At 42.7% G+C, this 17,058-nt stretch overlaps 1 protein-coding gene across 1 annotated transcript in view; it reads left to right on the top strand.

The window, feature by feature from the left end:
• Positions 1-17,058, top strand: part of GRM5 (glutamate metabotropic receptor 5) — a 259,462-nt gene that overhangs the window by 200,167 nt on the left and 42,237 nt on the right. Inside the window, 1 exon segment of the mRNA XM_009901510.2 lies at positions 3,249-3,484. Coding sequence (XP_009899812.1) covers positions 3,249-3,484 — 236 coding nt within the window.

Raw genomic sequence — 17,058 nt, forward strand, 5'->3', positions numbered from 1 at the left:
GAGATTATACTGGACTTTGGAGCTCCTTGCCACAGCCAGTTTCTGGTGTCATAGGATCTTTCTTCAGTTGAACCAGTAGTCTTTAGAAATGGGCACTATCATTCTGAACCTTTCATAATACATCCATCAGTGGAGTACAATCACCACCTACTACAGTAAAATTAAGCTACTATGAGAAGGAAGGTCTAAAGAGAAACAGACAGGACTGTGAAAGTTAGCAGTCATCTCTCTCTCTGTCCCTTTCTCCCTCATCTTTCCACTCCTTGCTGAGTTCAAAGATGTCACAGGTCTAATATCCCAAATATATCTATAGTTACCACCATTCCATAGGTGTTATTACTCTACTGTGGGTGCAAAATTTGAATATCACACACTACCAGTGCTTTTTGGTGTTTATGGAAGTCTGTTTTCCTACTCCATTTTCACTGTCCTTTAAGTATTAGTTTAGCTTTTGCTTTGCCACCTCATCCATTTGAAGCTTTGTTATCTGTACTTTCTTCCTTCTAGAATATATGCTTTAGTTTATATAATGCTCCTTTTACCCAAGAAACTATGCTGAAGTGCTTATTGGAGTGAAAAGTAGCTCTGTTGAATTAAGAAGTCCTTCTGTAGGAAGGTTGAGAAGGGTTATGTAATAAAGTTATAAAATGGTATCTCTGTTGCAGATCTACTTAGAGGGAATCACTGTTCATAAAGTAATATTATAAACTTCATAGCACTCTGCTGGATCAAGTCTGCAAAGTTCTGAAACATTGCAGAGAGATTAATTGCAAGAAAACAGTTTTCCTCTAAGTTGTTTGAGGGAGCTTATGAAGCTGTGAGACTGGCAGCAGAGCTCCAATTCTCTTAGATGCTATTCAGTTCTTTAAATAAATTTGAAAAAAGGCACTAGAGAAAATCTCTCTCTTCCTGCATTCATAAAGCCCATCAGATTTTATGATGATGGGGAAAGCAGCTTAAAAGCTTGCCAAAGGTTAAGATGAATGTTTCAGAGTAAAGGTTAAACTGATCGTAAATTTAACGTATCTTCCGCAGCATTTATCCCAAAACAACCCATAAATGGCTCTGACTTTTTGCCCAGTAAATAATCCTGGGTTTGCCTGCACTGGGAGTGGCTGGGAGCACCAACACCCCAAATTAGACCCAAGCTTGAAGGTGTATTTTCCAAGTGCTGGATTTGAGCTGAGCATCAGTTTCCATCTTTTTCCTTTCATGAAGGTATATTTTACTCATTTTGTGATGAGCAAATTAGTGCATTTGAAACCTGAGGCATGTTTAACAGCCTCTTCACTTTCATTCTAGACATTTACTATTACTTTTTGCCCTGGTGAAGCTGCTGTTTACTGACATTGCAGCTGAGCTAATAAGATGTAGTAAAGAATCCAGGCTTCGGTGGAAACAGTGCCTGGTGCAGGAGGGATCGTGGTATGAGGTTGTAACTTATGCACAGTGTGAGGGCAACTAAGTCCCTGTGTAGAAAAGAGGGGACGTGCTGGGGACCAGGTGACTGCAGTGGGCTTTCTGCACTCTCTGCAATACCTGAGCAAAGCTTAAGCCAGGCAGCAAATGATCAAAACAAAACAGAACCATGCAGATAAAGGTCATCTACATCAGTCACACTATGAATAACTTCAACTAGTTAGGACTGGCTTTAAACAACTCAGGAAGTTTTCAAGTAAGGCAAATTAAGTTATTTTTTATCATGAAGTTATTTGATTTTTAAGATCTAAAGGTAGATTCCATAACATCAGTGTCTTTTTAAAGGAAAAAACTAAAACATGAAAAACATGGAGATCCTTCAACAATTCTCTAAGACCTGGGGGTTCTGAAAAATTGAAATATGTTCATGATAAAGCAGCAGAAGTCTTCAATACTCAAAATGTATTTAGTGGAGTTGTGTGAAACATAGTAAATGTCAGTACGTGCAAGAAAATCCATTGTGAAGCTGTAGAGATGGAAACCACCCTGAGAAGTTCATCACATGTTGTTTGGTTTGTGTGTGCTGCTTGTGGCCAGAATTTCACAGAAGGTTATTAATATTCTGCATGCAATATAGTGTCACACAACTCCGTAGTACTCCAGCCATGAGAAACCAAGAAACAGGATGCTCTGCCCAGCTTCATTAGTCATGTCTGCAGAGAGGATTTACTGCTTCAGATGCAATGCCATACTGTCTCAGCACCTGAGCTCTAAGCTGGGATTTCTACTTGAGCAGTGCCATTTAAAATTTGTTTCTGGCTCTTTGTGCCATGCTCCATTGTGCAGTTTAGGCATGGTGTGCAACACAGGCCTGCCCTTTGCACTCTAAGGAATAGGATAGGATAGGATAGGATAGGATAGGATAGGATAGGATAGGATAGGATAGGATAGGATAGGATAGGGTAGGGTAGGGTAGGGTAGGGTAGGGTAGGATAGGATACAAATAACCAGGTTGGAAAAGACCTTTGAGATCAGCAAGTCCAACCTATCATCCAACACCATCTAATCAACTAAACCATGGCACCAAGCACCCCATCCAGTCTCTTCTTAACCTCTTCCAGTGACTCCACCACCTCCCTGGGCAGCACATCCCAATGGGCAATCTCTCTTTCTGTAAAGAATTTCTTCCTAACATCCAGCCTAAACCTCCCCTGGCACAGCATGAGACTGTGTCCTCTCATTCTGTCACAGGTTGCCTGGGAGAAGAGACCAACCCCCACCTGGCTACAACCTCCCTTCAGGGAGTTGTAGAGAACAATAAGGTCTTCTCTGAGCCTCCTCCTCTCCAGGCTAAGCAACCCCAGTTCCCTCAGCCTCTCCTCATAGGGCTGTGCTCCAAACCCCTCCTCAGCTTTGTTGCCCTTCTCTGGACATGTTCCAGGGGTCCTGTCTGCAAGGACACCTCCTTTCAGGTGAGAGTAGTGTCAACTCAGCATCAGCAAAACACTGAATCCAAGATTTTCTCCCCAGAGCTCAGTGAGGCTTAGTGTGATGCAGACACAGGTTTTCACATGGCAGATTCCAGGAGCTGTGATTTTTCAGTGTCAGTGACCTGAGGTGGAGGATGAAATAGGAGGTGCCAACAACGAGCAAGCTCAAGGAGGAGGAAAATGCCGAGTTCTTTCAGCAGAAGTATTACAGGTGCTTGACTGAAATCCACTGGGAATGCCAGGTGTGAGTGTGCGTTCTTCAACACCACATCTGAAGGGATGTAATTTCCTTGTTCCTCGGAATGGTTAATGTTGTCTCTCCTTCCTTTATCCCTGCAGTGACGGCTGGGCAGACAGGTACGATGTGACAGACGGATATCAGCATGAGGCTGTTGGTGGAATAACCATCAAGCTCCAGTCTCCTGATGTGAAATGGTTTGATGATTACTACTTAGAGCTTCGGCCAGAAACCAATCACCGAAATCCCTGGTTTCAGGAATTTTGGCAGCACAGGTTCCAGTGCCGGCTGGAAGGCTTCCCCCAGGAGAACCCCAAGTACAACAAAACTTGCACAAGTAAGTGGATTTGGTACTCCTGCTCCATAAACCACTGTGATTAGCCATCGAAGGTCTGAACGGCTCATGTTGGAACAGTGCTGCCTGACCTGGTGGACCAAGTTGGGAGCAGGAGTTGATCTGTTAGAGGGTAGAAGGGCTCCCCAGAGGGACCTTGGCAGGCTGGACAGATGGGCAGAGTCCAACAGCATGGCATTTAACAAGTCCAAGTGCCAGGTGCTGCACTTTGGCCACAACAACCCCATGCAGTGCTACAGGCTGGGGACAGAGTGGCTGGAGAGCAGCCAGGCAGAAAGGGACCTGGGGGTACTGGCTGACAGTAGGCTGAACATGAGCCAGCAGTGTGCCCAACTGCCCAAGAAGGCCAATGGCCTGCATCAGAATTAGTGTGGCCAGACACAGCAGGGAAGTCATTCTGCCCTGTGCTCAGCTCTGGTTAGGCCACCCCTTGAGTCCTGTGTCCAGTTCTGGGCCCCTTAATTTAAGAAGGACATTGAGACACTTGAACATGTCCAGAGAAGGGCAATGAGGCTGGGGAGAGGTCTGGATCACAGCTCTGTGAGGAGAGGCTGAGGGAGATGGGATTGCTTAGCCTGGAGAAGAGGAGGGCTCAGAGAAGACCTTATTGCCATCAACAACTACCTGAAGGGAGGTTGTAGCCAGGTGGGGATTGGTCTCTTCTCCCAGGCAACCAGCACCAGAACAAGAGGACACAGTCTCAAGCTGTGCCAGGGGAGGTTTAGGCTGGAGGTGGGGAGAAATTTCTTCCCAGAATGAGATATTTGCCATTAGAATGTGCTGCCCAGGGAGGTGGTGGAGTCACTGTCCCTGGAGACGTTCAGAAGGGGATTGGACATGACACTTGAAGCCATGGTTTAGTTAGTCATGAGGTGCTGGGTGATAGGTTGGACTTGATGATCTCTGAGGTCTTTTCCAACCTTATTGATTCAATGATTCTATGACTAGTGAGTGGTGTTGGGAGGAAAGAGGCAGGCATTGCAATCCTTGCTTTATTTAAAACTATGACAACCAGAATATAAAAAGTATTCAGATCTCTAAAGAAACAAAGGGAGAGTGCCTCAGTACCTCACTGCTCTCTGGATTTGAAGAACATGATACTGCTCTGGATCCACAGGCATCATACAAAACTCAGTGCTTCTTTTCTGACACTGGACTAAACATCTTGCTTTAGTTGATTGGAGCCACAAGGGAGTTAATATGCTAAAATTTTATCTGGTCCATATGGTAATGATCATCATTTGTGTGGTTCAGATGGAAGACTAGCTGGTTTGAAAGATTTCATTAGGTTCTCTTTCAGCCATGAGTCACTTCAAGAAACGCCATTTGGAGATGATCTTTTTCATTAAATTGTATAAATTATAACAAAAACTGCCACAACATTTTGCTGTTTGAGAGATGTGACTTATTTTTGTTTGTTTATCTTGACTACTTGTGTTAATTACTCTTTATTTCATGAGATGCCAAGCAGTACTAAGACAATGGGTATCCTGCTGGTGCTGAGACATAAGGTATTGCAGGGAAGTCATTCTGCCCTGCACTCAGCACTGGTTAGGCCACACCTTGAGTCCTTTATCCAGTTCTGGGCCCCTCAGTTTAAGAAAGATGTTGAGCTGCTGGAACACATCCAGAGAAGGGCAACAAAGCTGGGGAGGAGTTTGGAACACAACCCCTATGAGGAGAGGCTGAGGGAGCTGGGGTTGCTTAGCCTGGGGAACAGGAGGCTCAGGAGAGACCTTCTTGCTCTCTACAACTACCTGAAAGGAGGTTGTAGCCAGGTGGGGGTTGGTCTCTTCTCCCAGGCAACCACCAACAGAACAAGAGGACACAGTCTCAAGCTGTGCCAGGGGAGGTTTAAGCTAGATGTGAGGAAGAAATTCTTCACAGAGAGAGAGATTGGCCCTTGGAATGTGCTGCCCAGGGAGGTGGTGGAGTCACCATCACTGGAAGTGTTTGAAAAGAGCCTGGCTGAGGCACTTGGTGCCATGGTTTAGTTGATTAGATGGTGTTGGGTGATAGGTTGGACTCAATGATCTGGAAGGTTTTTTCCAACCTGTTTAATTCTATTCTATTCTATTCTATTCTATTCTATTCTATTCTATTCTGTTCTGTTCTGTTCTGTTCTGTTCTGTTCTACACTGGCCCAACCCCAGTTCGAGTCCAAACCCAAATTGTAAGACCTTCTCTTCTAAAAACATCTACTTCTTCCATACACCTGTGAGACCACGAATGACTTTAAGGATCAAAGTCCTGGCTTTACACTACAGAAAGCTCTACCAAAGTCCCGCTTAACAGTCACAAGTCTTTCTTTTGATTTGGAAAGGGTGGCAGAAGTTTGTGGCTGAGGCAGAAACTGAATCTAGTGAATCTCAGTGTGCACCTGCAACATTCAACAGACTTATCTCCATTATTTTTCTTCCTCTAGCCTTCAACACAGCCTGACACAGGTTTTATTTGCACCATTGACAGGCACTGCATATTGAGCAGCAAGTTTCATTGATTTCCCCATAATAATGTAAATCGTTTTCCTGAGATGTCAGTACAGTAGCCACGACTGGATACTGACTGATGAAGAGCTGGTTTCTCTCAGAGTGCTGTGCTAGCAATGACATTTCAACCTGCCTTCTCTGGATTGCTCTTTTTTTTATCTATTCACTTTTTTACCAGCACTGGGAGGAGCTAATTTCTTGTCGATATGGAAGATCGGGAACCGTAAAATGTGGGTACCTGCAGAGCCTTCTGTAGTGCCTTCTGTAGTGCCTCAAACACAAGCAATCACCAGGAGAAAACATAAAAAAAGGAAAAAAAGAGAAGTCTTCAGGATGCAAAGGAGATGATATTGTTATTTTATTGTTATTTTAGACATTTAAGTCACCCACCCAGTCATGGATATAAGACAACTTAATCATAAAGCTTGAACAGCTTGATTTGAACAGCATTCATCCCTGGAAGGTTTCCCACAAAGACATCCTGAATGAACCACACTTCAAATAGGTTCATCAAACCTGAAAATGCCAAACACACAAAGAAATGTGCAAGAATCATAAGCTGCTGATTTGCAAAGCGTGAAAAGAGCAAAGGACTCATTTCCCAAATAGATTGCTCTCATGCCTTTTCTTTCAGCTCAATTGTTGTATTTAGTGCTGAGCAATGATGGCTGTAGCACAAGAATGAACATCACATTATAGTACCTTTAATACTTCCTTGTTGCTGTAAGGCAGAAAATGTTAATTCAACTGTGGAGTTCCACAGGTTAACACAAATAGAAGGGAAGGGAATGGAATGGAATGGAATGGAATGGAATGGAATGGAATGGAATGGAATGGAATGGAATGGCATAGCATAGCATGGCATGGCATGGCATAGAATAGAATAGAATAGCATTTAATAGAATTGAATTAACCAGGTTGGAAAAGACCTTTGAGATCGTCAAGTCCAACCTATCACCCAGCACCATCTAATCAAACTAAACCATGGCACCAAGTGCCTCATCCAGTCTCTTCCTAAACACCTCCAGTGATGGTGACTCCACACTATGCACAGCAACCAATTGGAGCTGCCCATTTAAGCAGGGCAGTTTTCACACAGGCAGTTGTTAGTCATCACCTTACTCAGGTTTATAGTTTTGATCTCTAAAAATGAATATAAAGGAAATTCAAAGGCTGGCCAGGAAGGTGACAGTCAGGTTTAATTAATGCCATGTTTTGTGTCACAAGTGTTAGGACACCTATGCTGTTTCTCATAATAGCCTCAAAACTGGGCAAGGAGGTATAATAAAGTGAAGAACCATTGAAGTTAGGCAGCTTTGTGCTTTTACTAGCAGGAAACACACAACTTGTATTCTCTTAGAACCGAAGGAGTGAGAGATTTTGATGTTGGGAGATTCACCTCAAAATTAACATCAATTTTTGATACTATCATGGTAGGAGGTTTTTTCCTACCTCATATATATGACTTTGAAAATCACATTTCTCTACCAATTCCCACATTTGTGTTTGGTTTCTTAACTTCAAACACTCAAGGTTTTGACTTTCAAATGCCATCAGTTCAGGCTCCACAGTATTGTAAAGATAAAACTTGCCCTCAGTGGTCAAAAACATTTCATAGACTGTCCTGACAGTTTCTGCATGATGATGAATATCCAAGTGCTGCTTCAGATTTACCCTGATAAGAAAACAGGACTGTGCCCTTTAGCTGATCTACCTGAATGCATTCTCTTCTCCAGCAGCTGCACAGGAAAATTCCAATTAAAGGCATGGAGTTTATTGAGAAATACTGGAGAAAAACAAAAAGGTTGTGTTGCACTGAAAGGCAAGGCATTCTTTACTTCTTGGGCTATTGATAAAAAGGTCAATAGAAAGCTGTTGGGGGTTGATAGGTGAGGTCATTATTAAATCAAAGTTTCTCTACAGAAAGCAATAATAATAATGTAGTGTGAAAGAAAAAAATGTTCTCCATAAGCTGGCTGCATTAAAATTAAAAACAACAACAAAAACAAAAGGTTAACAATATAAACAAACTATTGAAACTGGGTCCAGGTCTGGGCTCCTCAGTTTAGGAAAGATGTTGAGATGCTGGAAGGTGTCCAGAGAAGGGTAACAAAGCTGGGGAGGGGTTTGGAGCACAGCCCTGTGAGGAGAGGCTGAGGGAGCTGGGGTTGCTTAGCCTGGAGAAGAGGAGGCTCAGGGGAGACCTTCTTGCTCTCTACAACTCCTTGAAGGGAGGTTGTAGCCAGGTGGGGGTTGGTCTCTTCTCCGAGGCAACCAGCACCAGAATGAGAGGACACAGTCTCAAGCTGTGCCAGGGGAGGTTTAGGCTGGATGTTAGGAAGAAATTCTTCCCAGCAAGAGAGATTGGCCATTGGTATGTGCTGCCCAGGGAGGTGGTGGAGTCACCACCACTGGAAGTGTTTAGGAAGAGACTGGATGGGGCACTTGGTGCCATGATGTAGTTGATTAGATGGTGTTGGGTGATGGGTTGGACTTAGTGATCTCAAAGGTCATTTCTGACCTGGTCTATTCTATTCTATTCTATTCTATTCTTTTAATCTAAGTACCATGAGATATGGTTGAAATCTGAATAAATAATTGATTGAATCTCTGCTCTAGCTATGAATTTAGTTGTCTAAACCATTTAGTTTCATTTCTGATCCCTGCCTAACAAAATAGCAGCCTACATTTAACTCCATGACGAAAAAACATGAAGTCATTAATGAATCCATGTCTCCTTGTGAGGGTGTTTTTCTATCCACAGACAGTGCCAAGCAGGTATTGTTATGAAATGAAGACACAATTTATTAAGATGTGCACAACAGAACTGTGAAATCAGCCAAAGAAAGAGAACCTAAAAATATATATAAGACTTATTATTCATTCATTTCTATCAAGCATAAGAAGTCTCCAACCCTTCACATACACTTAGTTCACACTGAGATGAAAATTTTAGCATCAAGCCCACATTTCATTTGCAGATTTGAACATACTTAATCCAAATGGGTGTCACTGCTGTTGCTAAGTACATTGATTTTCTGCCCAGCTGGAGCACTACAGAAAGTGAGAAGTTTGCAGACTTACCTGACTTGATTTTCAGCATAATCAGACCCATGCCACAGGAGAGCTGCGAACAAACCACCTTTGAACACCAAGTCAGAGCAAAGAATTTCAAATGCATCTGTAAAAGGAGACGTGTAGTGGCCTCTGACCACCAGGGATTTGACATGAATTGGATTTGGCCTCCCCTCTGGCACCAGGCAGATATTTTTTTTGTTACCTGAGGCCAAGATTCAGTAAATTTTGTAAATAGATAGGCAAGCTGAGCCAGGTGAGTAAATCTCAATGACCATCTGCTGGTCATAAAAGGCTAATCTAGTCCTTTGGTTTTGATTGCTTTTGAACTTCTGAAGACAAGGTGTGTATGTGCTTGCTTTACTAGAGACAAGTGTCCTCACCACAACTCACATTCCTAGCAGCTTTTCCTCTTAGTGATGGTGTTTTTCAAATCCATTTCAGCACAGCAAAAACAAAACCAAACATGAGCACAGTATGTTGTGAAACTCTAAAGCAGCTGACATTAGCAGGCAAAGTCAAGTCTTTAAAGTCATCAGGAGCAGAAGCATATTTATTACATTCACCAGTTTCTTAAATGAATCTTTTGCCCCTGCTGCTAAGTGATCTCCTTTTTCCCCTGCTGCACAAAAGCTAGAGGCACAGATGGAATAGTATTTCTTTAAAGTGTTGCTTAAACACAGAGCAAAGTCAGGATACACATCCCAAGTGTCTCTGACCTAAGTGCAAGAGGAGCAGATAAACAGAGACTGATGCTGATGCAGCAGTGCAGCATCTCAGTTTGACTGGCAGAGGTTACACACCAGGAAAAAAACAATAAAGAAAAGAAAGACACTAAAATGGTAGTTTCATGCAAAGGGACAATGGAAACAAGAATTTGAAGGAAAGCGACATGCCACTGCTGCAGGTATTTACAGCAGGGTCCTGACCTAAAATACTGTGGTTCAAAGAGGTAGAAATCACTAAGGGAAATGATGGAGACTGGGTGATCACAGAGGTCAGTCACAGAGGGAACGCAGAGGGCACTGAAAGTGAGGGCAGTAACTTATGTCTGACATGCTTGGGAATAAGGACTGGCAGGGCAGAAGAACATGCTCAACATGATTGAACAGGGGGAAATGAGATTTGCAGCAGCATTTGAATGTCTTAGCAGGATGCAGAAGTCCAGCATATTCACAAGTTTAACATTGTTTCCTAGGGTGCAAAAATTGACACAGAAGAAGGATGAGCAGTAGATATAGAATAGAATAGGAAGAATAGAATAGAATAGAATAGAATAGAATAGAATAGAATAGAATAGAATAGAATAGAATAGAATAGAATAGAATAGAATAGAATCCAATACATCACCAAACCATTAAGAACAGGATCAGAAAGGGAGATTAAAAAGATATTTGGGATACAAGAGAAGTTTTGCAGTTCAGGGTACAGAAGGGCACATGACATGTAAATGCAGAAAGTGTCTTCCTGTTTCCTAAATCTCATTGAGCTTCAGCTACTTTTAATGAGGTCAAAAGGATCCACAGAAATTCCCAGTTTCAGAAGAACAGAAATTTGATTTAACAAATGGCCCTACTGGGTTTCCTGACAGAACTCAGGAATAAAACATGACTGCCTAGTTTTCATGCTGCAGCATGCTAGCAATCTACTCATTAAATGCAAGCCCAAATGCCAAAGTTGGTTTCATCAGAACTCAGCCAATGAAAAGTAAGTCCTGTCAGAATAGAAGGATATTTTCTCTATGTGCCACATCTAAAGCTCATGTTCACAAAACTTAGCATTCCTATGCTTTCGGTGTTTGATTGCAAATGAGAACAAATTAAGACATAACGAATTTCTGGGGGTTTTATACCGTGAATTCATTCTCCTGAATACATCCTTCCTGCCATGCAGTTTGGCACTTGATATCTTATCTCTCATACTTGGACCCTGGCGAGCTGAAGGATGGGCCAGCCCTCATTTTTATGGCCCACATTTCAGATCTGGAGCCCAAACTGTTTGTCAGTATTTTTATGGTGCTACTGGGTTAGGTCCAGAAATTTCTAGATGTGAATTTCTGGGATTTTCAGCTATGATATGAGCCAGGAGGCTACACAGTTATGTCACTATTGATTTTTTTTTGGCTTGGAAAAGGAGGCAGCATGGAACTAAGAACTGCCTTATGCTCTGGAACATCTGTTTGAAAGACTTTTTTGATATAGATCAATCCTGATTTTGCCACACCTTTAACTTCAATAACTTCAGGCTTCTCATTGCTGAATTCATAAAACTCCCCCAAAATCTGGTTATAAAGCTAAATCTATTTCCCTTCACTTTATGATTCCTGTCTTTCTCCTTCCATATATTAGATATGTTTAATGATACACTATGCTGTTGTGGGTTTATTCTTTGTATGATAATTCCTTTTCTCACATCCTTTCTGAACCTTGAAAGCTATCTGAAAAGAGATGAACACTATCATACATGTAGACCAGGTTTCTCCATCTTTAAGAATAAAAGTAAATCATTCTGGGCCCCTCAGTTTAAGAAGGACATTGAGACACTTGAATGTGTCCAGAGAAGGGCAACAAGGCTGAGGAGAGGCCTCGAGCACAGCCCTGTGAGGAGAGGCTGAGGGAGCTGGGGTTGTTTAGCCTGGAGAAGAGGAGGCTCAGGGCAGACCTTACTGCTCTCTACAACTACCTGAAAGGAGTCTGTAACCAGGAGGGGTTGGCCTCTTCTCCCAGGTAACCAGCACCAGAAGAAGAGGACACAGTCTCAAGCTGCACCAGGGGAAGTTTAGGCTGGAGGTGAGGAGAAAGTTCTTCCCTGTGAGAGTCGTTGGCCATTGGAATGTGCTGCCCAGGGAGGTGGTGGAGTCACCGTCCCTGGAGGTGTTCAAGAGGGGATTGGTTGTGGCACGTGGTGCCATGGTCCAGTCATGAGGTCTGTGGTGACAGGTTGGACTTGATGATCTTTGAGGTCTCTTCCAACCTTGGTGACTCTGTGATTCTGTGATAACTAAATGTATTCATATTACACAGATTTCTTACTAGATGGGTTAATTGGAGTAACTCCTGTCATTCTTTTCTCTCAGCCATTGGACTTCCTGTATAGATTCAAATACTTCACATAAGCTTGTTTGCAGGTACAGAAAAATGTCTGCTAGCATTTAACAGACCTTTGCATCCGTGGTGGCTGTGTTTCTTTGCAACTTATGACCAAAAATTGACTTCTGTAAAAGACACAATGTTAGCAATGTTAAGAAAGTGGTGCAGAGAAACAGATGCCTACTGACTTGACTTTTTCTTTTACCCTTTCTCCCATCTTTAAAATTCAAAACATTCTCAGCTTCAAAAAAAAAAAAGTTACAAAGCAGAAAAAGCAAATGGAACCAGGGCGGTTTTGTACTTTGCAGCATCCCTGATTGATGAGGCTTTGAAACAAGAAAAACAAGGAGTGGGAAATATCTATTTCATTTTCCCTGGGGGTAAAAAATATGGAACATAAAAAGACAACTTTCACCTCAAGAATCCAGAAAATTACTAATTTTATTGAAGATTTTTTTTTTCCTTATTTGCATGTTAATTACTGGGAAAAGCAGAAGAATGTCAGATTTGCCTGCGAGGTTGTTGTTTCCCCGTATTGAGGGAAGGAGGAGATCTTGTGAGAGTTATTTCACTGTTGGCAGCAGCTCCCCTCCCTCCCGGTGCCCACTAGGGGGAGCCACAGCCCTGACTGGCACCGGAGCCGGGGTTCCGGTGAGGCGGGGAGGCGCCGGGGGCGTGAGAGCAGCTGAGCACTGCCCGTGGCACCGGCACAACCAGAGCCCTTAAGTGCTTTCTTGGATCCGTGCCCTTAAGTACACTAATTGTTTTTAAATAGCTCCCAGGAATGAACTTTTGCCAGCTGGAATCACTTTCCTGGTGAAAGAACATGTTTCTCTTCCATCATCTACATATTTGTGCTTTGGAGAAGTGACAACAGAAAAGAACAAATCTGGAGGAGTTTAGCCCTGGGCAGTCTCTGAGCGGCTGGTGAATCCCAGGTTCAGAGCTAGCCCAGCCCAGCTGCCCAAACAACCTTCAGTCTGCCTCGGCTCGGACTCTATTGCTGCCCTTGCATTTGCGCGGCACCAAGCCGCCTCCCATGAGGTGATGCTGAGCAGCACTATGTGCCCACATCCATCCTCTGATGTGGTTTTGCTGGGGTGACCTGAACTGAGTCACTCCCAGCAGTGACCTAGAAAAGGTGCAGGTTATGAAGCTCTGAGTTTGTACCATTCCCAAATGGTTCTTTGCCACTGGGATAATCACAGTCCCATAATAAAGCTGGGAACACACGGACACATCCAGGCACAACGAATATTTAGATAAGCAGGGGGGCAGGGAGCAAGGATATTAACCACCTGCTCCACTGCCAGGAAATTCCTTAGCTGATACTTAATGCAGTAAACCATATTACACAGGCTCACCTGAATCCTCTCTCTATATAGATGTCTGAGTGATCTGCAGAATCATAAACATTTACATGCTTTTATTTCCCATGAAATCTAGAATAATTTTACTTTCATTTCAGAAATAGCATGGTAACACCTAAACATTCCATCCAATTATCATTGCAGTAAGCAGAGGAAAAACAAGAAGATAATGCAAAGGAGTTGAGAAATTGAAGTACAAATGGCCTTTCTGCTTTGCCAAAGAAAGGAGAGGGTTTGTCTGTACAATATTTTGCAGACATCAATGGCTGTGTGACCTCAAATCTGGGACTACCTCCCCAGTTCAAGAGACATGGGGAAATGTTAGAGGGAGTCCAAGAGAGGGCTATGAGAATGATTAAGGGGCTGGAACATTTGTCTGATGATGAAAAACTGAGACCTGGGGCTATTTAGCCTGGAGAAGAGAAGACTGGGAGGGGATCTTATTAATGGTTGCATATATTTTAAGACTGGGTACAAAGAAGAAATGGCCACACTCTTCCCAGTGGTGCCCTGTGACGGGACAAGGGGCAGCAGGGTCAAACACAGGAAGTTCCACCTCAACGTGAGAAAAAAATTCTACTGTGAGGGAGGCAAAGCACTGGAGCAAGTGGCCCAGAGAGGTTATGGAGTCTCCTTCTCTGCAGACCTTCAAAACCTGTCTGGAGGGGTTCCTCTGTGACCTGCTCTGGGTGATCCTGCTTTGGCAGGGAGGCTGGAGTAGATAATCCCTGGAGGTCCCTTTTGACCCCCATCGTTCTATGATTCTGTGATCTCACAGACGGGAAAAGAACAGGTTAAACCCTCCTTTACTTACTAAAATTACTTAGGCAAGAAAGATAAGGGAATATAAAAACCACCCAGTACTGAAGCATCTGTGCATGTCCTGTAACCATTGAGATTACTTCATTTCTCAGAGAATGCCACAGTGCTTGATCATGGATGATTGCAAGCCTGTCCCACTTTCCTCATTAGGTAAGATTTGATTCATGCTGCATTATTGCATTGAAGGAGGTTGTTTACTATTATTATTATTATTATTATTATTATTATTATTATTATTATTATTATTATTATTATTATTATTATTATTATTATTTCTGCAGTAATTGTCATGATAAAGTGTTAGTATTTATTGGTTCTGAGGTACTACAATAGAGATTACTGTCTAGTCATTTGGGCATAAACACTAGTTTCCTCACTGCTCTCTACAACTACCTGAAAGGTGGTTGTAGCCAGGTGGGGGTTGGTCTCTTCTCCCAGGCAACCAGCACCAGAACAAGGGGACACAGTCTAAGGCTGTGCCAGGGAAAGTTTAGGCTGGAGGTGAGGAGAAAGTTCTTCCCAGAAGGAGGAATTGGCCATTGGGATGTGCTGCCCAGGGAGGTGGTGAAGTCACCATCACTGGAGGTGTTCAAGAGGGGATTGGACGTGGCACTTGAAGCCATGGTTTAGTTAGTCCTGAGGTGTTGGATGACAGGTTGGACTTGATGATCTCTGAGGTCTTTTCCAACCCTATTGATTCTATGATTCTATGTTTGTTTGTTTGTTTGTGTTAGAGCATGCTGTGGTATATTAAGGACCAATAAAATTCTTTTGTCTCATTTTTTGAGACGTTCTCCTTTCCTATAGTCTTGAGGTACAGTAAACCAACAGCAAGGTATGGCAGGTTGGATTTGCCCTATGAGGGAAAGTGAGGCAGTTAATTTCTCATGGAAATGCTTTCTCCAGCTGTAGGAAGCATATTAAAATCCTCACCACAGCTCACTCCTTTGCAACTCCATTGACAGCTGCCAGCAGTTTCTGTGGAAAGCTGAGCAGCCTTATTACAAATCATCAAGTGAACCGAGTGATGTTCAACCTTTAAAGAAAGCCAGAATAATTCTGGGAAAATCAAGCACAACTCACAGTGGAGACTCTTCCTGTGACAATTAAGTTATTACATTTTTAAGCAGCCATACACAATCCAGCAGATGAAATATTGTTTCGTAATACACGCTGCTGCTGATGCAAATCTGATTCATCCTAATGGCTACTCTAATTACCTGCACGGTTTGTGAGCTGTTAATTTTGAGGATGAATAATTGGTTAAACCACGTTTTGTGTATTGTCATGCAATACCCTCGTTCAATTTTCCACTTACTTTCAATTAATATGGCTTTCACATGAGCTCCACTGTTGCAATTTTGATGCCTATTATTTTTAATTAGGAAAGAGCAATACCTTGATAGAACAGAACAAATGGGACACACTCTGTGTTCTTTGCCAAGGCTTTTTCTTCCACCACAGATATTTCAAGATTATGTAACTTAACTGTCCAAAATGTTAATCCCTGCTCCTAATGTTGACTGGAACTCTGACTGCTAGCTCCAGGGGGAAAAAAATAACCAAACCAAAATCAAACAAACAATAACAACAAAACAAGACAAAAAAACAGAAGGGGAAAAAATGATCTCTCAGCTCCCTCATTCACTTACTGACCTCTACACAATGGTTTTTAATTTGATCTATGTATCTTTGCTACCCTTCCTGATATTTTTAGTACTCCAAAATGTTACAGTTATTAGAATTGTGTGATGCTCTTGTTCACCACTGAAGAAGTGAGCTTGTAGGTGCATCTGTTTTACGATGGGATCAATGACTACCTGGAGGTTCTTGTCTCCACCAAAGATGCTGAGGCATCAGACTGGATTTTTGACTTCTGGATGGATATTGTTACACTAAATGAGGGCTGTCCTCCCAGTTATATATTAGTCTTCATTCCTTCCAAGAAAAAAAATGCTTGTCTGTACATCAGTCTTTTCGTGGCATAAACTGCTTCTCACACTGGCTTCCCCTGCAGCCCGGACAGGCAGGTGTAAGCTCCGTGCCTGCTGTTTGCCAGCGCCTCCATGGAAGACAGAAGCTCAGAGTGGACTGAGAAGGTTATTTGCATTCCCTTTGCTTCTGGCTGCCCAGGAGCCCAGCTCCTAGGGATTGCTGCTTGACTGACAAAAGAAGAGCAAATGTTCTCGTAGAGCTCTTTGTTCTCCCTACAGAGCCAAATCTTTACAGGTGTCTGACAAATTCCCAGCACCACTGATGGCAGTTGTTTATCTCTGACACTTCTCACTTCCCGGTATCAAAGATTTGGTGGTTGGAGTGCAGCTGGCAGCTCTACTGATGACATATGAGGCGGAAAACCTCCAGCTTACTCTTCCTTAGCTGGACTGGTGCTGCCAACAGAGCGAATCTGTGTCATTAATAACACTGGCTTTAAAAAAAGGGAAGCCTTCAGGGTGCTGCTGAATGAATTTTTATTCTGTATTTCACAGAAGCTTAAATAGTAAATAGACATCTAGACATTATCTTTTAAAAGACAAAGTAAGGTTAAGCAGTAAAGAGAGCCATTGCCTAAACCACGTCATCAAAGCCTTTACAGACATTCTAATGTGTTCATCTGCATTACATCCTTATCCTCACTTCATAAGCAGAGAGCAGCAAGTAGGGGACATAGTAGAACAGGAACTTTTAGTACAGGAGTTGTGTCCAGGTTT

The sequence above is a fragment of the Dryobates pubescens genome, chromosome 10, assembly GCF_014839835.1.
Source record: "Dryobates pubescens isolate bDryPub1 chromosome 10, bDryPub1.pri, whole genome shotgun sequence".
NCBI lineage: Eukaryota > Metazoa > Chordata > Aves > Piciformes > Picidae > Dryobates > Dryobates pubescens.